This window comes from Colius striatus, chromosome 18 (assembly GCF_028858725.1).
Source record: "Colius striatus isolate bColStr4 chromosome 18, bColStr4.1.hap1, whole genome shotgun sequence".
NCBI lineage: Eukaryota > Metazoa > Chordata > Aves > Coliiformes > Coliidae > Colius > Colius striatus.
This window is the reverse complement of record NC_084776.1, coordinates 199984-226904: the sequence shown is the minus strand read 5'-3', so window position 1 is coordinate 226904 and position 26921 is coordinate 199984. Positions and strand designations below refer to the sequence as shown.

The following is a 26921-nucleotide window of genomic DNA, read 5'->3' as shown; positions in this document are numbered from 1 at the left end:
TTTTTTGAGCTTTACCATAGTAAAATGAAACATCCATGACTCCCCTTTAGATTCCTTTACCAGAGATGTTGTCAAAAGGACTGTTTTCTTAGTTTTTCGGTATGATATCATAATCCAACTTTCCTAATCTCTGTACGTCACCTCTAAAATTTGCAATTAAAAAATGTCATTCCATGGGAATTTCTCTTGTGAAGACCTCTAACGTCTGTCTTGGAAAAACAAAATAGAGGCAAACACAGGTTGCTTTTAATTTTTTGAAAGCATTTGGCTATCATCAATCTGTATGCCATAGCTTTGGTTTAACAAACACCTTTTAACTGCCTCCTGTTTCAAAGATGGATCTGTCCCATTGACTACAAAACAAATGAAAAAAAATGGTGTGTGTTTTCATATTTAAAATGTACTACTTAGCAGGAAACACAATCTGGTTCAGAGCTGTTGTTTGAGAAAAGTAGGTTAGACTCCACTAATGGAATCACCACAGCTCTGTTGGTTCCCAAACAGTCAAAATAGATTTGTACAAAAATGTTAGTTCCCAGGATCACCGTATCATGTTTGTCAAATATCTGGTCGTAACTGCCCTCATGCTCCAAGTTCATCCGTTAAATGCAGTCCCTCACAATGCACCACTATTTTGTTTCAAGCAGCATAGAGGCTACAGGAAGAGATGAATCCTTTGCTCATGTGGCTTGAGGCTTTCCGTCCCTTTTGTTTTAAGACAAGGCACGCTCCAAAGCCCCCAACACTGCTCTCTGAAGGAGCACTCAAGGGCCCAATGCCAGGGAAGGAATGTGGAATAAAAAAAGCAAACAGGAATAAAAACTGCAGAAGAGGGTTGATGATCACGTTCCTGACAAAAATAACATCAAATCCAGGCTGGTGTGCGATCAATGTGTTATTTCACCCGGGTGGTTTGTTTTACAGCGACGTGCAAAAAAGTAGTTTAGCAGCATACGCGGGACCTTTACCGAGATGGTTTCCTAGTACCTATTGACAGGCCGCCTTTCGCAATAGCTAACGCTGAACCTCCTCCCTTACAAGCTTCCTTAGCCTGCCACGCCAGACACCGCGGGAGAGCGCAGCACCGTCGCCCCGCTGCCTGGACACAGCGGCCCATTCAACCCCGGCGCCTGCCCGAGCCAGCCCCGTGCTCCCCGCCGCCCGTCGGGCGCCCGCGCTGCGACAGCGCAGAGTCGCCGAGGCCGCCCTGCCCCGCGCCGGGCGCGGCCCCTCGCCACCTGCGGAGCGCGGCCGCGGGGGAACGGCCGGAACGTTCGTGCTGCCGGGCGCGCCGCAGGCCCCCGAGCAGCGGTGCCGCGACCGCGTCGCTGAGCGCACCCCCACGTCCTCCCCCGCGCCCGCCCGGACCGGCGGAGAGGGGTCGCGGCGGCGCCGCCCGCCGCCAAGATGGCCGAGCGCCAGCACCACAATGCAGCTGCTCAGCCTCCCTTTGCGCCGCCTCGCCGAACGGGCGAACGCGGCTCGGGAACCGGCCGCCGAACTAGAGGAGTCTCTTCTCGCCGCCACCACCTGCCCAGCGAGGCTCGCACGCAGCCCCGCGCGGTTTAGAGGGCAAGATGGAGCCTACCCGGCACGCCCGCCGGTCGCAGCGGCCCGCGGAGGCGCCAACGGAGGCAGCCGCTGTCACGGCTGCGCCGCAGTCGCTGTCCCGCCGGTACCTGCACAGGGGCGGAAGGCTTCGTGCCGGGAAGACTCTGGCGACAGCTCAGCGTCCGACTGGACTGCCGCGAGGCGGGCTCTGCGAGTAGACACGGATGCTGCGGCGGCCAGTGCCGAGCTGCGCACTGGCGATGCTCCGCACTCTCCTCACTGTCTCCCTCTAGCTCCCACCGCTATTTAAGCAGTCACCTCCTCCGGCGGCCACGCCACATGGGCTGACAGTTTACTCCTCGCCGCAGTCCAATGAGAGCCGGGGCAGGGCCGCCCCGAGCCGGCCCCGGGGTGATGCCAACCCCTGCCCGCCGGAGCCTCTCCACAGGAGGAGGGGGCCCAGACCAGGCCCGGGGGGAGCCAGGCGGGCCCCCATGCGCGCGGCACGGGGCCAAACTCGAGCCCCGCCCATGCCGGAGGCCGTGGAAGGCCGGGCGCTGAGGGGGCGCGTGGCTTCGGGCCGGCCTGGCCAGAGGCCAGGAGGCGACGCTCCACCGCCGGAGAGGACCTCGCGTCCCTCTCCCACGTCCCCGCGGGTGTGCACAGTGTGGGGGTCACTGCCGCGTCGCGCCGGCACCATGGCTCGGCCAGAGACGCGGAGATTCGGCGGCGCCAGGCCCGGCGAGGCCGAATCGCGGAGCGCCCGCACGCGCGCACGGCGCACAAAGGGAAGGAGCACCGGGCCGGCCGCGCAATCCCGGGACGGCACCCAATCCGGAGGCGGGTGCGTGTGGGCTGGGGCGCGGCCCTGCCAATGGTGGGGTCCGTGGGGTGTTGCTAGGCGATAGGGCGATGTGGTGACGGCTGAAGGACGGCCGGGGCCGCCGGCGCAGCGAGCAGCACCCGCCGCTGCCCGCCGGCGGCGGTCGTTCACCCCGGCTGAGCGCGGTCCCGGGGTTACCTCAGGGCACGGGGCACGCTGGCCAGGGATGCGCAGCCCCGTGCCCGAGCCCGTCCCGCCGCCGTCACTGGCGGCAGCGGAGCGGGTTCGGAGGAGGGAGACCTCCCGCGGGCACCACAAACCCTGCTAGGCTCACCTTTCCGGGGGACTGAAAAGGGAAAGAGGGCTGTGCGTGCAGGCATCTTTCATCCATGCTCCCTATAACTTATACTCCTTAAATTACGGCAGAATATTAAAGAAAACTGACTTTTCTTCTGTATTGCCTACGACTGTTGCCCCTACACAAGAAAACCTGTCCTTTCAGACGGTGACTGCCTTGGGATGGACACCCAAGTGTCAGGGTGCAGAGCCCCAGCCTCACCGCTTGGTCTGTGGCTAAAACGTGCTTTGGTCAGGGGTTCTGTTCCCATGAGTACTTTTCACTGGGGCCAGGGCCGTGCTAAAGCACTGTTGCTGTGCAATGCAGTTCTTCTATGACCTTATCTGGGTAGAACTTTTGCCTGTATCCATATACTCCCCAGTATTGTAATAAATTTTTACCCTCTGATAACAACAGCAATCAGTAATTTACTCTGTTTTATCCTTGCAGTACTCTGTGAATCAACTGGAATTCTTTTTTATAGGCTCTCCTTTCTTTGTGCAATTCAGTAATATCCACAGTACTACCTTGTCACCACTCTTTTCTCATCAAAGATTATCGAACAAACTGCTCTTTTTCTAAGGGCATACTGCTTTTAACACCTGTAAATGCACAGAACCTCATAGTACTGAAATGCTGTACATCTTCACAGTTCAATATTAAACATGGAACTGAGAATAAAACAATATTTTTCAGGATAAGCTACAGTTATTAAAAACTTTGGCATTTACCAGCTGCGTTCTAGTAGTAGCCAGTGAGAACAATTTACCGGTGTGATCTAGGCCAAAATTCCTATACTTGTTAGAAGCCACTATGCTTTGAGCTACAGAAAGAGCTCATTCAGGGCCTGGTTCGAGGGAATGCAGTGTGTTGTCCGGCTCATGAACAGTGTTAAATGTTGAATTCAATGACAAGATTTTAAAGTAACTGAATGATTTAGAAAGAAGCTCACCATGTCTCTCAGGCCTCATATTGGCTCAGTAACATCTCAATGAAATTTATTGCAGATTTAGCATCCGATTATAACATCATGGAACCTTTGCACTAGGAGAAGATTTTCAGTGTTGAGTAGTAAAATAATTATTCAAATTCTCAGATTGATTACTACTGTATCATTAGATGCCAGAGAGTTTGTAAACAGCACCAGGAAAGTATTTGTAAAAAGAGAAAAACTACAGAAAAACAGTGTTCATGGGTAAGCAGCTCCCCTCCTTTATTAATCCCATTTAGATTTTATATGTTTTTAGCAGGAATTAGGATTATTCACTGCAGTGATACCACTCACAGAATCACAGAATTGCTTAGGTTGGAGGGGACCTCTTGAGGTCACCTAATCCAATCCTTCTACTCAAGGAGGGTCAGCTGGACCAAGTTGTCAAGGTCAATGTCTAGATGGGTTTCTGAGTATCTCCACAGATGGAGGCTCCATAACCTCTCTGGGTAACCCTATTCAACTGCTTGACCATTCTCACAGTAAAAAATAAAAAAAAGTAATCTCTTTTTCAAGTGCATTTCCTTTACTTGTAAAGTTCATCACTGAAATAATCCCAAGACAGCTCTGCATTACTGGAAATTATCACTTGTTTCAATGTCCTGGCATGTTCATAACTATATAGATATCCCTCTTTACATCACAACTCGCTCAAGTTTTCTTTTAGCTTCATCTGTGGTAAGACTTAATTCTTACAAGACTGATGTACAATTCTAAGTGTTGGTAATGAAAACGTTTATCACTGCTTTAAACTCTATGCTGCACAAGATGAGAAACAATATAGGTTCAGCTGTAGTCTTTTCAAACCCCTTTCTTTCATGTAGTAAGATAGCCACACAGGATTAACGGTTGCATTGCAAATAATAATGCCTCAAGTAGGTTGAGGCATCCCACTTCTAAGCTTAAATCACATCTACAGTTTCCCAACAAAATACTAGCTAAAGACCTGCAAGCCCTGCCTAAAGGCACAAAGCTTTACATATGTATTAACTAGGCATTTCTACATCCATGATGCAAGTAATATTTAACACAGATAATTAAAATAAATCGGTATTAACAGTGAAGACTGTAATTTCACAATGTACACAGATTAACCCTTTACTTTACGGTTCATGGTGTGACACAAGGTATTTGTTCTCTCTCCTGGCTGCAAACATCCCAACTCAACATACAAAAATAAAGCTGATATTTGTACCTGATTTGCAGGTTCTGAAGCAAGTCAATAGGAAGCGTGGATCTGGAACTTGCTGCCAACAAAGAAATCAGTCTTTAATATTATAGTTGCGGATTTTTGCCACGTTATAAAAGATTTTTGGTTTTATGGGATGAGCACGAGAGAAATTCCTGGATTTTAACTTCTGCTGAACTTCCAGCCTGGTTCCTCTGACTGCCAAATCTGCAGCTGGCTTTTCAAGTTTATCCTTGGGCTTGATATTTTGCTGATATTCTGAGTGTTCAGTTGAATGTATAACTTCAAACTTCACTGCTCAAAGAAAAAAAAAGTACTCTGTAGTTATGTTTGCATTTAATTATGAGATCAGATAGCTGACGAGAACTGGTTTACACTTTTTCTCTCTGTATTATACCGCTGCCCTAGTGACACACTATTGAAGTCTGGCATTGAGTAAAAGAACAATTTTTGTACACAGGAGGCACAGAACTGTCCATTAAGGCCTGCTGTGCTGGTGGTATAATATGTCAGCATTTCCTGCTCAATCTTTGCTCCATTAGCATCAGACTGCTTAAGAGAGGAGGAAGGAAGGCAGCTGGAAGTGCTGTTCAAGTCAAGCACTACCTATATATTCAGTCACTTTTAAACATCACATTTTACAAGTTTATCCTTCTCTCCATTTGAGAGAACATCTGTGTCAGTCAAGGCAATAGCAACACACCAGTCAACACAATACGAAGTTAGACCTACCTGTTCCCACATTGTGAAATGGTAACAAAGCGGTTGGCTACAATAGTTTAATCTGTTTCAAGAAATCACCAGCAACCATATAAGCTGCAGCAAAACATGCTTGGATGTGCATGATCCAAAGAGCTCAAAGGCAGATCGGTAGGCTTGACAAAGCTGCGCTACTACCATTATCTTTTGGTGGGTTTTTTTCATCTTCTCTCACAGAGGAAGGCATTTATTGTGGAAATCTTCATTTTAGTTGTCTAAAATGTCCATGTGACTATCTAGAGAAGTCGTGACCATCTAGAGAAGACTGCCTCAAAAGGTATCATCTTGGCTGGGAAGCAAGGAGACTGCTCTTAGTACCAATCGGAGTCCATTCTGCGGCCTCTCGTGTAAGTCTCTGAAAACCACTATCTCCAACAAACTTATCCTTCATTAGGTAAGATATGTGGAACTAGTCAATCACAACATGAATTGTAAGCTACCGGTAACCTTTCCAGGTGCTTGGCTCCAGCCACTTAAACCTTATTTTTCAAGGCACAGATATTCAGGTTTTCTGTGGACAGCTAAAGCAGACAGCTGTAGTTGTAACATACCTGTGGTAACACACACACCACAGCATTCTTTACAAGCTGAACTTTTTGAGCGCGTCAAGCTTCAGTCCCCGGTACTACCCAATTGCAGAGCAGGGATATGAGGTGCACAAATCAACAAAGATAAGTTGTTATTATTAGGATAAGATTAATTTTCATAGTCAACAGAATGTAGTAGAAGGTCCAAACAAATCTCCACATGGAAGAAAAGAGAAAATATTACTGAATTATGGAATGAATTAATCTACTGAGAGGTTATAGCTCTAGCAAAGCATGACATTGTGACTAGTGCCAAACCATGACACTTTTCAAAAAAATGTTTATGTTCAGGTTTCGCTTGAACCAACTTGTGCACTCATGCATGTGCAATCTCTGCACTGAGTCAGCTTGGTGGCATTTATTATTGTGGACTCTTCTGCCACTGATGGAATCATGTTGGTCAGCTTGCCACCTAGTGGTTACCTACAGATGTAGAAGGTTAAGAAGATGTTTGAGCACATGGAAGACCTTTGGGTCTACTTTCCTGCCCACAAAAAGGACTTTAATCATTACAGCACATTACCCTATACCTCCACCATATCTGGCAGATAATAAAGCAGAATTTCACAATGTCAACAGTTTAGAACAGTGCACACAGCAGGGTCTGAAAGGTACTGGATACAGTTTCAAAGATTATTTTGCTTGAACAGGAGCTGCAGTATAACGAGATTACCTCTTGTTTGCCATCTAAATAACAGCAATGAGCAGATCCATAAATAGCACACAGTCAACGCTGCTTACAGATAGACTGTTTTTAAGCACTCCCTTGGTTTTGAAGGCTCTTTTGTAGTCGACCAAGGGGATGTCTTTCAGAAATAACTTGGGGGGCCCTAATCCTGTAGATCCAAAGGTAAAGTAAACAAGCATCAATGCATCACATGCATACCTTCCTCTGAAGTCTTCTGTACACTTTTCACTTGATACAGACACTACAGTTTTAACTAGTGGAGGCTACTTGGCTGTTTGGAACAACAATGTAGAACACAAACATTCTATGTGGCTATTGTAAAGTTCTGGACTGTCAAAAATCTGTGTTAACACAGAAACTTAAAACCATGAAATTGCTAACTTGTAAGAGCAGTTCTACAAAACAGAAAAAGCCAAAGAAACAACATCCCGGAATTAGAACTATCCTAAGAGAACACACATGTGAAGAGAATTCGCATGTATGAAAGACCTTGAATAAGATCAGCATGAATATGCACTATGTAGTAGAATAGTTTAAAGCAGCTCAGTTTTCACAAACAATGAAAAAGCACAACTAATTTACAACCCTGTAACTTACTTTCAGAAGTGACAGTGGCAACAAGACCTATTAAGATCACAGTTAAGAGCCTAAACAGCTTTTGAAAATGGACCTAAATGTTCAGTGTACTGAAATTCTTAACATATCATCTATTTGATGTGTGTTAACTACAATCAGAAATTAATATTCACAGATTTGGGGTTTTTTTTCAGAACAAAAGAGGTACAGGTAGACATGGTGCATGAGCAAACTCAAATTTCCTCTAGGTGGAAAATTTCATTTAACAGACTTGTCACTAGATATTTACTTATGGCTAACAGTGCTTCTAAAGAAACACCAATTCAAACAATTTTCTATTTAAGTGAAGAACATTTAAGTGAAGAAAATACAACTAGGGGATTAGTTAATATTTGTGAAACACTTCAAAGATGAAGTTTTATGCAACACAGAAAAGAAATCATGAGCCATTCTCTGCTGTGAGCTGGAATGAAGGCAGAGCCAGAGTGCTCTTTCCGTTTGTTAATATTTTACCATAGACTTTCTCTGGCCAGCTTTTTACCCACATGGATTGCTCTTAGAACTGTCAGTGATGTCAAAGCTGTTGAAATTCTGTCTAGTGTGGAAACACTTAAGATAACTTTTGATCCAGAAGGTGTAGAATTTCAGACCACAGAGGTTTATGTGTAATAGTAACAATGAGGATTATAGTAAAAGAAACTCCTCGAAGTTCAAGTAGTAAACCAGAAAAGTCACTTTGCTTCAAAGCAGTCCAGTCTCCTTCTTTGTTAAGTTACAACGTAAACTCAGGACACAATTCTGGGTATTTGTGGGGGTGGCATCTCTCAAAATGTACAGTGGGACCATCTGACGCGCCTGGAGCCCTCCTCTAGCATGGAAAACAGAAAGTTTCACCTGCACCAAAAGCATATAAAAGAGGTGACTAGCGAGGACATTCCAAGTGCAGATACAGTTTGACTTTACACTCTTATTCCCTCTGTGCTAACCCCAACCTCTGTTGACTCAAGGAGACAGAGCTGATCAGGAGCTTTTCACATGGACAAAGCACCCTTCATGGTATTGGCTTCATTCCAAATGCAGTCTTAGAGTCAAACTCTAATAGGTGACGTTTGACTTTCCAGAAAAAACTACTGTCTCCGACAACAAGTAAAGTCTTTATTAATTCAAATCATTTGAAGACAAATTCCAGTTTTTGAAATGTTTAACAAGATTCTCCTCCTCCTGCCTAATATTTATTCCAAAATAAAAAAAGGCCCTATAGCCCACAGGTGAACAGAGAAACCTTGCGGCATGTGCAGAGCTAATTACACGGTTGTACATGTGTCAAGATTTTCAGAGGAAAGCATACAACCCCTCTGTCAAGAAACTTTCCTTTGGGGTTGGCCTGTCATCTGGGTTCAAGATGCATAGAATATGGACGAGCAATTGAAGTCTCCCACCTACTCTCAATCTCTGGGATAGGGCACATAAAAAGGAAAGCAAGTACAGCAGCTTATTCCATACTCTGTATGTATCCTGTTTTTGTCAGAGGTGGGAGGAGTGTGTGAGTGGCTGCATGGTGCTTAGCTGCTGGCCAGCATTAAACCATGTCAGTATGTAACACTGGTCTTTTAATACCATTGTGGCTTGTACCTGTCCACCTCTCTAGCAGGATCTTTTCCTGCCAGTAATACAGAACAATAGAAACACCTAACAAGGAACCTGTGTTCTCTGGAAACATTTTCTTTCTGCTTATCTGCAGAATTAACACACAAATTATGAAATCCATCCCATTATTGCAGTACAAACTGAAAATTAGCAAGTAGAGTGAGGAGAGAGAAAATAAAAATATCTCATAGAATTCTGACTTGCTTGAAAGCTTCCATAAATTCCGAATTTAATGGGGAAATGAATAAAGGGTATCACAGTCCACTTCAGCAATTCAGTGTTAATATGTAGTTGTAAACACTCCAAAACAGAGTCACTGAATTGTGTCATATGCTGGAAATATAGCAAACAGCAGGGCTTCCTTGACATGCCAACCATTTTCAGTCCCAACAGGCTGTTTTGTACACGAAAATAATGAATGAAGCTCTTCAGTAGGTTCAGAAAAATCATTCCCACACTACAATTGTTTCTGTTTCACCAGAAATGCCCCACAGCAACTGGTGTGGCAGATTTGAACTTGTAAAACAAATGTTTAAATAACCAAACTAACTTGCCTGCTTTGTTGCAAATCTTTTTTTTTTGTAACTAAGGTTTCAAATTGGTCTGTGCATCACTTGTATGTGAAAGCTCGGTACAGATTCCCTCCATCTTAATGACGGTCTTATGCACTGCAACCGTGTGTTTGATCAATGTATTAAATCCAAGTGAGTGGTTTTAAACAGGAAAGCCTGAATTCAGTTTCTTTATCTTAGGTATGAAAAGCAATGCAAGCCTCTGCTAAAAAACAGAACAGTTTAGAAAATTTTGCATATTCAGAAAATTTTGTATATACTGCTCTGACGTGATGTTCTTCCACAAAAGAAAGGTTTTCCTTCACAATCTTGTTTTCTGAAATGCAGAATTTAATCTATAGAATTAAGGATAACATTTGGATGGTGACCTGGAGGAAAAAGCTTCACAATAGAAAAGAGATTTTTTAAAAGTTCTATATTTTCAATGCAGTGTTTCAGGGCCTGCATGTTTGAGTAAGATGTGTTCATAAGGTAAATCTGGTTGCAGAGATCAAATCAAGGTTGTTCTCAGGAAAATACCCTCTTTTATTGATGCTTCACATTGGCAGTATCATCTTTCCCCTTCACTATTCTCTAGATCCCCCAAAATCTACATTGTTTTGCAACGGTGGCTGGAAATTTCTAGACGTTAAGAAACTGATGTCCTTGTAAGGCTGCCAGGGGTGTTGCATCACGCATACAGCAGCATGAAACTGCGTGGCACTATCAGTAATGTTTCAAAGACATCCTTTTGCTTATCCTGTCAATATAGGCCTGACCTGAAATACTCTTCCTAGTTCAGTCCCAGCCCCACAAAAAACACACATGAATCATGACTGTCAGCGTCATGTCCATTCCAGTCCAACAAGTCTGTCAATGCACATTACTTTGTCCCTGCAAAGCACTGCTGTTGTGAATAAATACACTTATAATCCATTCTTCATTTTGAAAACCCTTTAACTTTTTTTTTTTTCTTGTGTGCTACTAAAGATGGTTCATTGCACCTATACACTGGTTTGAAAATGGATGTATTGTAGGTTGGAAAGAGCCTCTGGGTGAAATGTCACAGCGCTTGTCACTCCTTGCTCAAAAGTATCTTGACACAATTTGTGTCTATTGTCTCTTTCCTTTTCACCGTGCACCCTCAGCGTCCGGCTCTGTCTTCTCCCAAATTCCTCACTGGGTGGTTAAAAGCAGCAACCAAACAACCCACACAAGCCCCAGAATAATTTATCAAATGTTATACCTCTTTCTTAAAAAAGAAAAGCCACTTTTACTTGGAACTGTCTTGAGAAATGTTTGTCAATTCATAAAGACCTTTAATACAGAAGTGTCTACAATCCTTCTGGAGAACAAACTCCATTATTAGACATCCTTCAAGTTTTTCTAGTGTTATAGTTTAAGGCCATTACTTTTCGTCCCATCCACCACAAGCATCAGAACAGTTTTCCAGAGTTTTGCTGATTAATTCTTGAACAGGCTAACAGTTTGGGAGACTTCGGTAACACTCATCTGCAATACACCGCTCAACACAATGGCTACCGTGAAAAGGTTCTTTTACAACTTGCCTGGGAAGAGGCCACACATCACTGCACGTATCTTACAAATGGTGCTCCTGATAAAATTTCCAAGCACACGTGGTGCTTTTTGTTAAAGTGTAACATTGATTAATGTTCAGTTTATGACCTAGGTTTTACCTTCTCCTCTCATCCTAACCCTGATAATGTCAGACCTGTAAGGTCAAGATACTGTCTCATATATAAGATTTGGTGACCGCTTTTACATTTTTATGTTCCAAGTTGTGGCACTGGACTGTAAAATTCTAGTGAATAACAACTACTAGCTCACTGTGTGTCTATAGAATATCCACATTATGCCCATGATATTACTTTTAGCCTTTATGTCAGAGCACACTAAGAAGTATTGTAGCTATTAATCTGTCACAAAAGTAATGATTAAGCAAGGATTTGCCAAATCGCAATTTGATCTAACAGTCACTTGGCAATGCATGAAGTGTGCAATTCTCAGACAGACACACTTGTATCTGCCCCAGTAAAGTTTTACACAATGCCAAAATGGAGAAGTATTTGCATTTTCCAGCAGTACTTAATATAAAGGGAGAAGGTCCTGCAAATGGGTTGGGGCAATCCCAAGCACAAATACAGGCTGCATGACGAGCACATTGAGAGTAGCCATGCACAGAGTGACTCCAGGGTGTCAGTTGATAAGAAGCTCAACATTACCCGGCAATGTGCACTTGCAGCTCAGAAAACCAACTGTTTCCTGGGCTGCATGCAAACCAGTGGGGCCAGCAAGTCAAGGGAGGGGATTCTCCCCCTCCACTCTCAAGAGACCCCACCTGGTATACTGCATTCAGCTCTGGAGGCCCAAGTATAAGATGGACATAGACCCATTGGAGCAAGTCCAGAGGAGGCAAGAGAGATGAAGAGAGGGCTGGAACCCCTCTCCTGTGCAGGCAGGCTGAGAGTTGGGGTCGTTCAGCCTGCAGAAGGGAAGGCTCCAGGAAGACCTTACAGCAGCCTTCCAGTACCTAAAAGGGGGCCAACAGGGAAGACAGAGAGGGACTTTTAAAAGTGCACAGAGTGATAGGACAAGGGATGATGCCTTCAAACTAAAAGAAGGGAGATTTAGATTTGATGTAAAGAAGTTCTTCCCTGTGAGGGTGGTGAAGCACTGAACAGGTTCCCCAGAGAGGCTGTGGATGACCCCATCCCTGGAAGTGTTCAAGGGCAGGTTGGATGGGGCTTTGCGCAACCCAGTCTAGTGCAAAGTGTCCCTGCCCATGGCATGGGGTTGGAACTAGATGATCTTTAAGGTTTCTTCAAATCCAAACCATTCTGATTCTATTAAGTATTTGCACCAATGACATTAAATCCAGAGAGCTACATAGGCATTCCTCTTAATTCTTACCTCTGCTGGCTACAGTGAAATTCCTGTCAACTCATTAGATTTTCAGATTTTGATTAGTGGACTGTAACAACAGTAGCAGTCATGTAAAAAAAATAGTGGAAGCCAGTAGAATCCACTACTGTACTTCATTCTTCTAGAAGTCAAATGCTGTGATTATTTCACAAATCATGCTTACCTTGGTCAATGTCCTTTTGAGGACTGAGAATAGAAGGCTGTGATCCCAGTTCTGAAGTTTGCCAAACTCCTTGGCAGTAATTATATGCTCTAGATGAAGAAAGCTGCATCTGCTGGGCTTGATTAGGATTCTGTCTGAGTGGCTGACTTTGATTGACCTTTGAGGATGTATCTGCCTTTTGTTTCTTTGGCCCATGATTTTCAATAGAGAAATCTAGCTGAACCTGTTCAAATTTAAACACAATGTTAGAGACACATACTTTTCACATCAAAGACATTTGAAACTTGGTTAAATCTCATAGTGACATCTTGGTCTTGGAAAGATAGAACACTTCAGCAAGAAGCAAGCCGAAAGAGAATTATTATTCTTAATTTTGAGAGGTTGTGTAAGAAGATTAATTACAACATCATAAAAGTGATTGAGAAATCCCAGGGTTTTTTTAACAAATACTATTTTGTACAGGAACAATGCATAAATTTAAAAATTACAAATATTTTTCAGTGTCCCAGAAGATCACAGAATCATAGAATGGTAGGGGTTGGAAGGGATCTGTAGAGATCATCTCGTCCAACCCCCCTGGAGAAGCAGGTTCACCCAGATCAGGTCACATAGGAACATGGCCAGGCGGGTCTCGAAGACCTCCAAGGAAGGAGACTCCACAACCCCTCTGGGCAGCCTGTGCCACTGCTCCATCACCCTCACTGTGAAATGTTTTTTTCTTATATTTAAGTGGAACTTTTTGTGTTCCAGCTTCATCCCATCACCCCTTGTCCTGTTACTAGCTACTGTAGAGAAAAGGGATGCTCCAATCTCCTGATACCCACCATTTAGACGTTTGTAAATATTAATAAGATCCCCCTTCAGTCTTTTCTAGACTAAAGAGCCCCAGTTCCTGCAGCCTTTCCTCGTATGAAAGATGTTCCAGTCCCCTGGTCATCTTGGTGGCCCTGTGCTGGACTCTCTCCAGAAGTTCTCTGTCCCTCTTGTGCTGAGGAGCCCAGAACTGGAGACAGGACTCCAGATGAGGCCTCACCAGGGCAGAGTAGAGGGGGAGAAGAACCTCCCTTGACCTGCTGGCTACACTGTTCTTGATGCATCCCAGGATGCCGTTGGCTGCCTTGGCCACAAGGGCACGTTGCTGGCTCATATTTAGTTTCTTATTGATCAGGACTTCCAGGTCTCTCTCTGCAGAGCTGCTCTTCAGCAGTTCGACCCCCAGCCTGTACTGGTGCATTGGGTTGTTCCTTCCCAGATGCAGGACTCTGCACTTGTCCTTGTTGAACCTCAGGAGGTTCCTCTCTGTCCAACTCTCAAGCCGGTTGAGATCCTGCTGCATGCCAGCACAGTCTCTGGGGAATCAACCAGTCCTCCCAGTTTGGTGTCATCAGCGAACTTGCCAAGGGTACCCTCAGTCCCCTCATCCAGGTCGCTGATGAAGATGTTGAACAAGACTGGCCTCAGAACCGATCCCTGTGGAACTCCACTGGCCACAGGCCTCCAATTCGATTCTGTGCCAAGATGACTCTTGAGCATCTGCAATTGAAAAATCCAACTGAAGGCAAATCACACTGATGATAAAACTGCTTTGTACCTCATAGGATGGTAATTCTGTTTCTTCCCCATAGCTGCTTCGAGATTCTTCTTCCTTTAAGCTAGGGCAGGCAAGTAGAGAAGAGATCCTTGAGGGATGCTGCTGCTTTGCATACTGCAGCTCCTAATATGAAACATTATGTTAACACAAATAACTCATGGTCTTTATAAATAATACGTTATACATATATAGAAAACATAGTAATATCATATATATAATATACTTATGTACACACTAAAAATAGTATCAGTTTGTTGTTGCATATGTATTCATTTTCTTCCCCAAATACATGCCTCTCCCAGCTGAAATACTGCTGCATACTTTAGATGCTTGGAGAGCCCTTTCCTTTCATATTCGAACATCTGAGCCCTCATGACCGGGACTAGTTTTTATGACTGTTCTTTATCTCCAGAAGCTGGAGAGCCATCTGCACAAAGATCTGATAACAGAAGACTGAATTCAATACTGTCATAACTTGCTTTTAAATGTAATCGCTGGATGATCTTTGCACTTCAACATTTTACTGTTTTCTTAAATCTACCGACTTAGAAGGTTTTTTAATTAGCCCTGCTAACATCCCTCATGGACAGTTGTGATTTTTAGTGCAACCTGACATGATAGGATTATTGCAGAGATCTTAGAATGTAAAAACTTTTATATCTGACATATTCCTGGACAAACTTCTCAATCTGTTCTTGACTTCAAGTATGAGAAATAAGAACACATAAAAAGAGAATTAAAACTAAACAGGATTCTCCAGAGGATATTAGCTTTAATTTAGTTGATTTTTTTCCCCAAAGGCAAAAGACATTGCAGTTTCAATCTCATAGGCTGGTGGATTACCACTGGAAAGCAGCTCAGCAGAAAAAAAAAAACAGGAAACCTGATAGGCTACAAGTTAAACATGAAGCAGCAATGCATCTTTGAGGCCCTTGGCCAACAGCATCCCGAGCTGCGTCAGGAAAAGCACTGCCAGCAGGTCAAGGGAGGTGATTATTTCCCTCTACCAAGCACCAGTGCAACTGCATTTAGAGCATCATGTCCGCTTCTGGGCTCTCCAGTACAAGACAGACATGGACACAGCAGAGCAAGTCCAGCAAACAGCCACAAAGATTATCAACAAAATGGTGCAGCATCTGGTATTTGAGGAGACATTGGGGAAGTTGGTCTTATTTTGCCTCTAGCAGAGATAGGTCAGGAGTGATCTTTTCAGCATGTATAAGCATCTGATGGGTATCTCGGAATAGGCAAAGCTGACTGAGCCAGAATTCCCTCAGTGGTACACAGTAGAGGAGAGACAGGCAGTGGGGAGATAAGTGAAGTACAGGACACCCTGCTTAGGTATAAGGGAAAAAAAACAAACCAAACCAAACCCCAACCTTTGTTACTGGGGAGAGTGATCAAACACTAACAAGTTGCCTGGAGAGATTCTCAGAGGAAGTATTTCCCCAACTGAACTTGGTTAATAATTCTACCAGAGTTTTATACCTCAGAGCAACAACCTCACCCTTTCTGAAAAAACACTGTTTATTGCCCTCAAAACTACGACGACAATCAGCTGCTCTGACTCAATCCTCACAGGAACAAACCTGCTGATCAATTAAGTAAAGTACATATTGAAATCCCAACTATCAAAGTCACTGAGAAGTCTACCACTACCTACTAGGGAAGTTAGGATTTATCCATTTGTCTTTCTGATAAAAGCTGCAATGTAACTATTAAAAGCTGTATTTTAATTATAAAAAATAAGGCAAGTTAATTATACATCACACTTCCATATATGGAAAATGTGCTATTATAATAATTTGGACAAGGGTATTCGAAAAACCCACCACTGCAGATATTTAGAAATATGCTCACTGATTAATCACTTTCAAGTTTATCTCAGAACATACTGTAAATCTTTCAAATGGCCTATCTTACATATTTAAAACCAAGCTTTATCAAACTCACACTTGTAATTAATTGCATCTATGCTGCATTAATACAAGTGTTTCTGAAATTCCTTGGATGAACATTATGTTTTAAAAAGGTATTTTTTGTCTCAAATGTAACCCTTTTAAGTAAATATGGTAACATCAGGCTGTCAGCCAGTTACTAGTGGTGTTCCCCAGGGCTCAATTTTAGGGCTGGTTCTCTTGAATGTTTTTTATCTATGACCTGGACACAGGAGTTGAGTGCACATTAAGTAATTTTGCTGATGATACTAAATTAGCAGGACTCATTGATTCCCCTGAGGGTAGAAAGACCTTACAGAGAGATCTTGATACACTAGAGCACTCAGCAATCCGTAACCATAGGAAATTTAACAACAGCAGATGCTGGATTCTACACCTGGGACAATGTAATCCTATCTGTTTATACAGATGGAGAGAAGAGGCTGGAGTGCAGCCCTGCAGAAAAGGATCGGGGGGCATTGGTTGATGATGAGCTCAACATGGGTCAACAAAGTAGGGCCAACCCTATCCTGGAGTGGATTAGGCACAGTATAGGTAACCACTTGAAAGGAGCGATTGTCCCCCTATACTCAGCATAGATGTGGTCTCATGTTGAGCACTGTGTGAAGTTTCAGGCTCCACAATATGAGAAGGACAGAGAAATATTAGAATATTCAAAAAAAGGGCAACACAGATAATGAAGGGACTAGAGGGCAAGACTTACGAGGAGTGCTGAGGATACTTGGTTTGTTCAGCTTGGAAAAGAGGAGACTGAGGGATGGCCTCATCGCTGCCTACAACTTCCTCCCAAGGTGGAGCAAAGAGGGAAGTTCTGATCTCCTTTCTGGTGTTTAGTGATAGGATGCAACGTAATGGCTTAAAGCTGCATCAGAGCAAGTTCATACTGGACATTGGGACGAAGTTCTTCCCTGAGAGGGTTGTCAAGCACTGGAACAAGCTCCTCAGGGAGGGATCATGGCCCCAAGCCTGTCAACATTCAAGAAACATTTGGACAATGCTCTTAGGTACATCACTGAACTTCAAGGTTGCCCCGTGGGGACTCAGGACTTGGAAGATCCTCATGGGACCCTTCCAGCACAGCAATGCCACGATTCTACAAAAATCTTGCAAGGTAGCAAAGGAAGATTTGAGTGAAAGTCAGTAAAAGACATTTAAATGCAGAATTTTAAGGAAAGTTATAGAATTAGAACTGGCTGAACTGCTCACTATCACTAGATTTCAGAGAGCGCATCATTACCTGTGTTGTAAGCCTGTGCTGTAGATGCTTTAAAGCTGACAGCTGACACTGTGTTCTTTTGATAAGCTCTCTTGGCAGAAGACTACCAGAGGCAATACAAACTGTGCAACGCTCAGAGCTAACAGGACGCCAAAATCCTATAAAGGAGAGAAAATATTGAGGAAGGTATTCTCTGCTGTTATTTTATCATCAATATTACATTCCCAGCAAGTATATATAGTGGATCTAAATGAACAACAGAACACAGGCCTTCTCATTAGAGATGGATTCAGTGCTATGCAGAAACAGGCCTCGTACTTTTTCCTTTGCTTCACTGCCAGAGCAACTGTTACAAGGAACTTATTTGTCCACAGTGAAATCTCCTGACGTTAGATATACTCTTGAATCAAGTGCACTCTATAGTAAGCTTATGTTGCTTTCTCTTCCACTTTTGTGAAGCATTAGTTTTTATTTCAGGAGATAAACTCCCTTTTTATGCCCCTAAAAGAAGTCTTAGTTCAACTTGCAGTTCCCACACTGACATCCAAGCACCAGGAACTCCTTCATCTACGATGTTCCCCAACAAAAGGTTACTGCCTACAGATGGCATTGTCCTATCTTAGCACCTCCTATGATAGTGTCCTGGTTTCAGCTGGGATAGAGTTAATTTTCTTCCTAATAGCTGCTACAGAGCTACATTTTGGGTTTATGCTGAAGACAATGTTGATAACGCCGTAACGTTTTGATTATTACTGAGCAGTGCTTGCACAGCATCAAGGCCATTTCTGTTTCCCACCTGGCCCGGACAGTGAGCGGACTGGAGGCGGGTGCATGCACAAGAAGCTGGGAGGGAACGTGGCCAGAACAGATGACTTGAACTAGCCAAAGGGCAAGTACATACCATAGGACTCTATGCCCAGTATATAAACTGGGGAGGTCAGCTGGGAGGGGTGGATCACTGCTCTGGCCTCAGTCAGTGGGTGGTGAGCAATTGCATTGGCCATCAATTGTCTTTTTCTTGGGTTTTGTTTCTCTTAATTACTACTATTACATTTTATTCTTCTTACTGTTATTATACTTTATTTTAATTTAGTTATTACATTTGTTTTTATCTTAATCTCCAAGTTTTGATTTTCTTTTCCAGATCCCTGTGGGAGGGGGAGGGAGTGAGTGGCTGTGTTGCCAGCCAGAACTGAACCACAACAGACGGAATAATCTCACTCGTAACAATTAGCACTGCAGTCTCACACAAACTATGTAGATCAAGAATCAGTCAGATCCAGCACTTTGTTTTCATATTAAAGCCAAACTCTCCACAGGTCAAAGGATGAGCCAATTCTCAGGTTTTATTGTAAGTACATAAGCTTCTATAGAATGAATTTACCTTCCTTTAATACCATCCTGAGTTCTGCCCCGAGTCTGTTTCCCATTTCAATCAGCTGCTGCTTCTCTTGGCTGAGAATTGTGATTTTTCTTGCCGCTTCTTTCAGTTTATTTTGCATTCCTTGTAGAGCACAACTGACACCACACTGAAGACCAACACCAGGATCTACATCAGGTAACAGCTGTCCAAAATCTACCACCTTTTCTTCAATAACTTTGGGGTTTGGCCTCTGAAAAAAAACCAAAAAACAGACAGTGCTTATAATAAATATAAGCATTACCTGTGGATTGAAAGATTTGTACAAACAGACATTAGAAGCCAGTTGAAGAAAAAGTGTAAAGTTGAAGTTTACAGCTCATTTTTGAGGATGATGAGATTTTTCAATATCAATTTAAATATCTGTAATTCACTGAACAATTCACCTCCCTGTAATCTTTTTAAATACCACACCCTGCCACACATAAATGACACATACATTTAAATCATTTTACAAAACTCTTGCTCATCTTTATCCTAGTGAGATGTAAACTAGTAAACTGTTAGATGTCTACTACATTGTAGTTGTGCAATCCAAGTAGGAAACAAAGCAGATAACAGAAACAGACCAGAAATTACACTTTAATATCAGCAAAGGCAGCATTAACCACAATTCCAGCATTTTCTTCACTTCAACTTTCTGGCCTGCACATCTGCTATTTCCTATGTGCCTATACATAAAAAGCACAAGTAATTCAGCATTTTGGACTGAAGATGCGCATCCCTGACTCAAAAATGTTCTTGTTCTCATTTCCAGCCCTGAACCTTCAATTATAGTTTATCATCACAAAACAAAGGATTAATCTCTAGCACAGAGAATGTTCAATTCCTATTTTGCTGTCTCCAAGGCAAAGCTACTCCCTGCTTTCCTTCTGAGGCTCTATCCTCACTTACAAAAATGCAAAGAAAGAATGCATCTTCGACAGTAGTTTCTACACCATTTTCTGCAACGTAAAAGAATAGTTAGTGTAAAATTCAGTTTTCATCTAATTTGAGAAATGGTCAAAGAGAAAAAAAAAAAACCTGTGTTGTCTATACTGGCACCCAACGACTGTCTAAACATATTTTGACAGCAGGAACAAACAAATCATCTATATTCAGCAAAAAGACACAACTAAGACTAAACGTGATCTGCAACTGGAGGGTTTTGCATGTTTTTACATAAGGTTCCCAAGGCTCCAAAATGTTATCTAAACATTGTTTCAGTTCTTAAAGCTCTTAGCTTTTAATATAATCAGCACCTCTCATCTTTATTTATTACTTAGTTATTATTTCCATTTTCTTGAACTCAGATGGTTACTGGTGAGTCTTAACAGTAAGATTAAAGCATGAAACATAAATAGCTAGATTTGAGAGATGACCTGAAAATTAGAAACTCCATATTTTAAAACTGTCTCTTAACCTATCTTACTTTAGACTCTTGTTTACTGCACCATGAAATTACTGGGAGACAGACAGTGGAGAATATATAGCGACTTACTCCTTACATTGTATTAGACATTTGTCCTAGTCTTCAGTTTCTTTATTTCCTGAGATGCCTCTGTCCTACTTCATTGCTGATACTGTTCCTACTCTTTAAAATAGCAGAATGGGAATGACATTTGTAAATCCCAGAACTAAGGAAAAACACTACTAGGGCCGGCAAGCTTTTCTTTCGTGAGTGGTGAGGGCTCCTAATCGCTGCTCAGTTCCTTCTGTTCACGTCGCGTTATCCCCTGGCAGCCCACGGGGCAGGCGCAGGAGCCCCCGGCGGCCGGACTGCGGGCTGGCCCCGCCGGCGCAGCCGTACCGCCCCCCGGCGGCAGCGAGCGCCGCGACCGCCTCCTCCGAGGCTCTCCAAGGAAAAGGCATCTGCCCCCCAACCGCGCGTTCAGCCGCGTCTGCGTGTGTCTCCAAGGGAGGCTTCACAGGACTTTCTCGCCAGAGTCTAGCGGTGACCCAGTAGCTACAGTTTCATCACTAATGAGTTTGTTACGAGGCATATTAAAGGACGCTGGTATTTTTTAAAAAGGCTAAAATATGGGTTTACAATGGGAAACTCTAGGAGTTTAAACTACACAGCAGTTTACAAACCTGGAACTCGAAAGAGAAGAATATCAAGAAGGGCTTGAAAGATTAAGAGCGACTTATGCCAGGGAATGACTACTGAAAATTTACTCCCTGGAAAGAATGAGCCTAAGTTTGGCTGAAAAAAGTGTTGCTGTATCTCACATAATTTACACTCATTACTAACTGACCACATTAAGTGTATATTGCTTCAGGTTTTAATATTTATTCAGATAAAACCAATATGCTAAGTGTTTAATGACACATACACGTACATACAGATATTTTAGGCAGTTTAAACCTCTTCATACCTTTTCTGTGTCTGGACTTACTACAAAATCTGAGTTAGCTGACCTGACTTTGATACTGCTCAAAGGGGTTTCAGTTGAAATTTTGTTTGTGCACACTGAACCTAAAAGAGAAGAGGTATATAATATGAATGTGTATGCATTTATACAGAGTATAGGTTTTCCTAATGATGGCTGCTTCAGAACTTTGTCTCATTAATGTACATGCAGATCACTTTAGTAGATGTGAACAGAGCTGAAGAAACAGTATAGTCTCACAGCACACAAGTATCGGTCAGCTATGCAACACGGAAATGTTTGACACATTAATGACACTGTTTGACACAGTGTAATGACACATTAGAAAAGTCAAATTGCAGGGAAGAAGCACAGAGTTTTAAATTATTCCAATACTGCCTTATTTAACAATTCTTGGGAAACCAGCAATACTGAGTACAGCAAGAATAATTCAGATACAGTAGCTTCTTTGAATCACAGTTGAAAAATACCAGTAGGTTAAAAAAAAAAAATCTCTTCTTAGTTCCAGTAAAAATGCAAGTCTGAACACATTGATGTATATAACCAGAAGTACCCCTCCAAGCTACTCTCCCATTGTCTTAAAAGAAAATAAAAATCACACGTAATATTATCACCTCTTTTACTAATTGAATATAATCCCTGTACATTTTTCAAAAGGACAGTTTAAAAAGGAGAGTTTATTTTAGTTTAACAAAGTACTTCAGCCATAAAGAAAACGACAATACATTTCTGAAAGCTTATCTTTATCATGTGACAAAGATTTTTGCTTCTCTTTGTTACACCTAACCTCTAGCAGCGGTAAACCTTTTACATTTTGGACTGTAATGTCTTCAAAAAACAGTGGACTAACTTTAGCTACCTGTGACAAAAACTCTCAGGCTTGAATTTGTCTTTTTATTTAAAATTAATGCAGGTTTTTCTTTAATTGTCACTACTAACAAAGCTAGAATATGTTTCTATTTATTAAAGATGCTTGCACACTTCATTAGCTTGTGATTTCACACTATCACATAAATGACAGTTTAAAACCAATTCCACAAATTGGTAACATACAGATCCAGTCTCACTCCAACACTAAAACTGAGAAGCATAATGACAGCAAAATAGTTGGCACGTCAAAATACCTTTCATCAAATCCATCTTATTTTTACAGAAAAAAATTACGTCTTGCCTGTTTTTAAAAACACAAAAGAAATAAGAGTTTGTTATCCCATTACCAAGTGAAAGATGTCTCTGGCCATGCCAGTGCGGTTGGACCAGGTGATCCAAACCAACATAATTCCATGATTCTGCACATTTGCTTCACTAGTTGGAATTCTGAAATAACTTGTAATACACATATATTTGCCTTACTCCTGGAATATACATATGTATAAATATATATATAATTTGCTTTCCTAGAGGAAATTTTGCAGTATTTATAGCATGTGTGTGTATTTGTTTTTACTACTAATAATTATGTAGTAGTTTGTAATAAAGAAATTCTCAGAATCGCAGATCCCTGTGTACTTATGTTGTGGAATCCTGAGAACCCCATGGTCATGACCTTTACACATTTGTTCGACTGGGTACTCCTCATAGGTCGGGACTGTGAACATTACACTTCCTAAATTGAATTTACAGCTCTATGGCAAGAGTACTCACCTTGCTCTGCATGCTGTCTGTTTTCCGTCAGAGGAAGAGAGGACAACATCTGCTCATCAAGACTCTCCATTTCTTTCCTCATTTGAGCAACAGCAGCCCGAAGGCTGGCATTCTGCTCCTGCAGTTTTTTTATTTCCAAGGTAGAAATATCTTTGCTCAGAGAATTTTTACCATCATATTGAAATATCTGTAAAATACAAGTGCAACGTAAAAACAGTCCCTCTTTAATGAACAGCACATATTCTATTCACAACACCACATGCAGAGATCCTAATACTTTCAGTCTGTGAACAGAATTGGGAGAAAAGAACCATAAGAAGAAAAGAAAGAGATCTGTTTATTCTGTGGATATGCCAGGGGAAACAAAAAAGGAAAAGCAACAATGAGAACTTGAGATGAGAGAGGAGGAACAGATGGGGAGGAAGATGGCCACAGAAATGCTTCTGTCTTATCACTGTTGCTCTTTGAAGTGTGCTACCTCTATCTCTTCCAATCATGGACACTCAACTCCTCAAAGAACTTACTGGCTCAACAGCAGTCCTCTTTCTGACCTGCCAAATTCTTGAAAATGTCATTGGAGATCATTTGCTCACAAGAACATTAAGAAGCTCAACATCCTTTCCTAAACTGGAAAGGGGGAAGGAGAGTATGGATTACGTCTAGACAACCTGGACAATGGATGACATCTAGAAACCCTCTAAGGACTTAAATTCTGAAATAAGTACACATCAGTTACAGATAAGCTAACAGTGTAAAGGAACATCAGTCACGTAATGACTGAAGCTCTGCCTTCACAAAAGACACTGAGGCCTGACTTGTGGAACTATACAGAAACCATCAGGCTTGCTTAACACTGCTTTTTTCAACGAGCTCTGTTAATATACTCTTAACTATCAACACCCTACACTGTTGAGCACCTGTAGCTGCCCAGTAGGGTGCACTGCAGAACACTCTACCTTTCATCTTTTACAAAAAGCAATTTTCTACTCACTGTGCATTATCCTTCAGCATGGCTTCAAAACAGCATTAAGTTTGCTATTTTGAATAGCTTTTAAAAAATATATATATTCCAAGAAGTAACCATGAAAGAAAAAATAGTTTGTCATACTAGAAGACATTGCTTTACGCAGGTGGTAAATTAATATTGTGAACTACTGCTTTAATAATTTAGCTTTACAACTTTAAAATCTACCCTGACTTGCCACTAACACAGAGGCTCAGGAACATTCCAGAAAATTATTCTTCCCATTCTCATGTGCTATGATGGTAGAGTACATTGTCCTGTTTTGGAGTAACTGTCTATATTCAGCTTGCTCCTTTTGCTACAATGAAGCTCATGACACTTCATCTACGTGTATTCCAGGCTAGAGATGTCTATATTTTATTACTAGCCTTAGAAGGGCAAGACCAGCCTTTCACGGGCCAATATATAGTTTTGATTGTGTAGGAAAAAAACAGTCACTATGAATGAAATGATGACACATCCCATAAATACCCTCGCTTCCCGCTACCCTGGAAGCAATTAGTCCAACATATAGGTGGAGGGAAAACAGCATCAGTAATTTTTTTCATGTGTTTCACACAAGAATGACTTAAGACTGTTAATACATGCATTCATTCTGTGAGTAAAAGATGATAGATCAAAAAAAAAAATACCTTAACTTCATGGGACTGATCCAAATTACCCATTTCAGTTGTTTGCTTTTGAAACTCGCATTCTCTCTTCTTCATTTCTGCATCAAATTAGGCTAGCAGTTCCTACAAGGGAAGCAACAGATAGGTAATACTAGTACAATGATACTGATGGAAACACTATACTGCCACAGGTTATTTTAAACTCTGTTCAAGGGGTTTCATCATTGCGTAATCTTTCTCTGCTCTAAGGAGAAGCAGAATGTGTTGAATGAAACCTATCATCTGGCCTGTGGTAGGTGCCTTAATGCAGACTGCAGCAAAGGGGAATTTAAAGAAACACATCAGCATCCTTTGGCATCCTTTGTAAAACAGGATGACACCCCATAGTCATGGGGGTGGGGGGAAATTTTTTAAAAGAAAAAACAATGTACTGCCTTCCAGACATTACTGTTCAATTCCTTTGCAGACATTTGAGTATTTGTAACATGTCAAAAATTATCCATTATGGAAATATCTGAACTTTCTTTTAACTTTTAGAGAAACAGAAAAGTGCTGTATCTCCCCAGTGATAAAAGCTGTGTAGTTTTTGTTTTTGTTTTGTGGGGTTTGGTTGTTCCGTTAGTTTTTTAACTGGACACTCTACTTAGCAAGTAGAAGCAAACAGTCTTGACCTACACACACACAAAAAAACCCCTAAATAAGCTGTTTCGACCTTTTTTTTTTCCCACAATTTCTGTTAAAAATTTTAAATAGAGACCAATAAATACTAACAGAAAGAGACCTAATGGCAAGTATGTAAGATGCGCTTCTTCAGCTGTTAAGTCATAAACTATGAAGATATCACACTAGAGGAAGAAAAAAAAAGTTAGGAGAAATAGCATATATTAGATGAGGAGCCCATATGCTTTTATACAAAAACAAATAAGGTTTTGTTGTTCTTTAAAGTCCACGATATACAGAGGTGGCATAATGGCTCCCTAAGATATCACAGCTCAAGGTCAAATTTTACTCTTACTAAGTTTATCTTTTCATGATGAAATGACAGTAATATAAGACCACAAAGGGGGAAAAAAAGCCTTCCAATTAAGAGCATGATAACCAACATACATTTACCCATCTTGTCTAAAGCTGCCTACACTTTCTAGATGCTGATCCCTCCTGCAGATTCAAGGTTAACAAATGTAGCAGTGTGCTGTCTACATAAAATAATCTTGCACAATCCCAGATTACTAAACACAATCTTATGAGTTCCTTACAAGGGGCAGCTGTCAGGCAAGCAAAGCAACAGCTACTACACAAGCAGGCCGTATTTTTCTAAATTGTTACAAATTTCATCAACTTAAGGCGAAAGAGAAAAAAAAAACCTTATACAACTAACAGCAATGTTAAACCAGAACATTCTAATTTTAAAACTGAAAGCAGGACTGCTAGGTGGCACTACAGCAACATATCATTTTTTGTCCCTATTCTTATACCCGCTTCTAACAAGCAAGTTATCTTTCCAGTTCTTGGATTTTTCTCTCCATGGATGTTTCAGGTTCACATACTCTGATCTATGTGACTGTTTCTAGAACTATATACAAAGATAAAACAAATTTACACTAAAGACCAATCTCTGGTGACCTAATGAGGCACAGACATGTAAATTTTTAAAAAATAATAAAACATAAGCACAAGATATAACTTCCTAAAGAAATAGCCATGATAAATGTTTTTTCTCATACACCAGTTAAAACCAACTAAAACAGCATATCCTACTTCTCAAAACTATCCTTCAAAAGTTAGTTGCATATGAAATATTGGTGATTTGCTAAGAAGTAGTGCAAGACTTTCACTTAAGTATAACAGAGTTCCTCCTGCACTCAAAAATTTCTCTTACAAAAGAAATTGCAAAATAAGGGCTGCCCAGGGAAATACAAGCTTTTACATACACTTAAAAATGGAAGTAGCTTCATATCTTTTCTTCTTCTCCCCCCAGTATTTTTATTTGCAATCAAGAGAAAAAAGAAGTTCATCTGAGATACACTGGAAGAAAGTCAGTGAGGTCAGCATTTCAAAGTAAGTTCAAAGAGATACTGTTACCATGACCAGTAAACTGTCTAATGATACACAGAACCTTTTCAAGCCTTGGATTAATCCGTGCAAAGCTTGGTGCAGCATGTTACATGGATGAACAGACACGTATTGATATCATACAACCTTCAGATAACTTTCAACCCAAATGACAGTTACTTTACATAGTTGAACAACCGCTGCATTTGGTTAGGTTGATCTTATTAT

At 41.8% G+C, this 26921-nt stretch overlaps 2 protein-coding genes across 12 annotated transcripts in view; both read right to left on the bottom strand.

The window, feature by feature from the left end:
* The window catches only part of FASN (fatty acid synthase), a 40098-nt gene extending 38278 nt beyond the window's left edge, over nt 1-1820 (bottom strand). The window contains exon 1 of the mRNA XM_062010588.1: nt 1680-1820. The gene's annotated coding sequence lies outside the window, so the exon portion shown is untranslated. The remainder of the gene's footprint in view (nt 1-1679) is intronic.
* A 2079-nt stretch (nt 1821-3899) lies between these two features.
* The window catches only part of CCDC57 (coiled-coil domain containing 57), a 31849-nt gene continuing 8827 nt past the window's right edge, over nt 3900-26921 (bottom strand). For 10 of the 11 annotated variants that reach the window (XM_062010596.1, XM_062010591.1, XM_062010601.1 and 7 more), the window contains 8 exons: nt 24663-24764; nt 23007-23193; nt 21348-21448; nt 18955-19183; nt 17592-17728; nt 14397-14519; nt 12806-13028; nt 3900-5185 (listed from right to left, as the gene is read on the bottom strand). In XM_062010596.1, coding sequence (XP_061866580.1) covers nt 4965-5185; nt 12806-13028; nt 14397-14519; nt 17592-17728; nt 18955-19183; nt 21348-21448; nt 23007-23193; nt 24663-24737 — 1296 coding nt within the window. In that variant the 5' untranslated portion in view covers nt 24738-24764 and the 3' untranslated portion in view covers nt 3900-4964. Of the gene's footprint in view, nt 5186-8152; nt 8396-12805; nt 13029-14396; nt 14520-17591; nt 17729-18954; nt 19184-21347; nt 21449-23006; nt 23194-24662; nt 24765-26921 lie in introns of those variants that run through there. The other variant, XM_062010602.1, reaches the window with a different exon arrangement.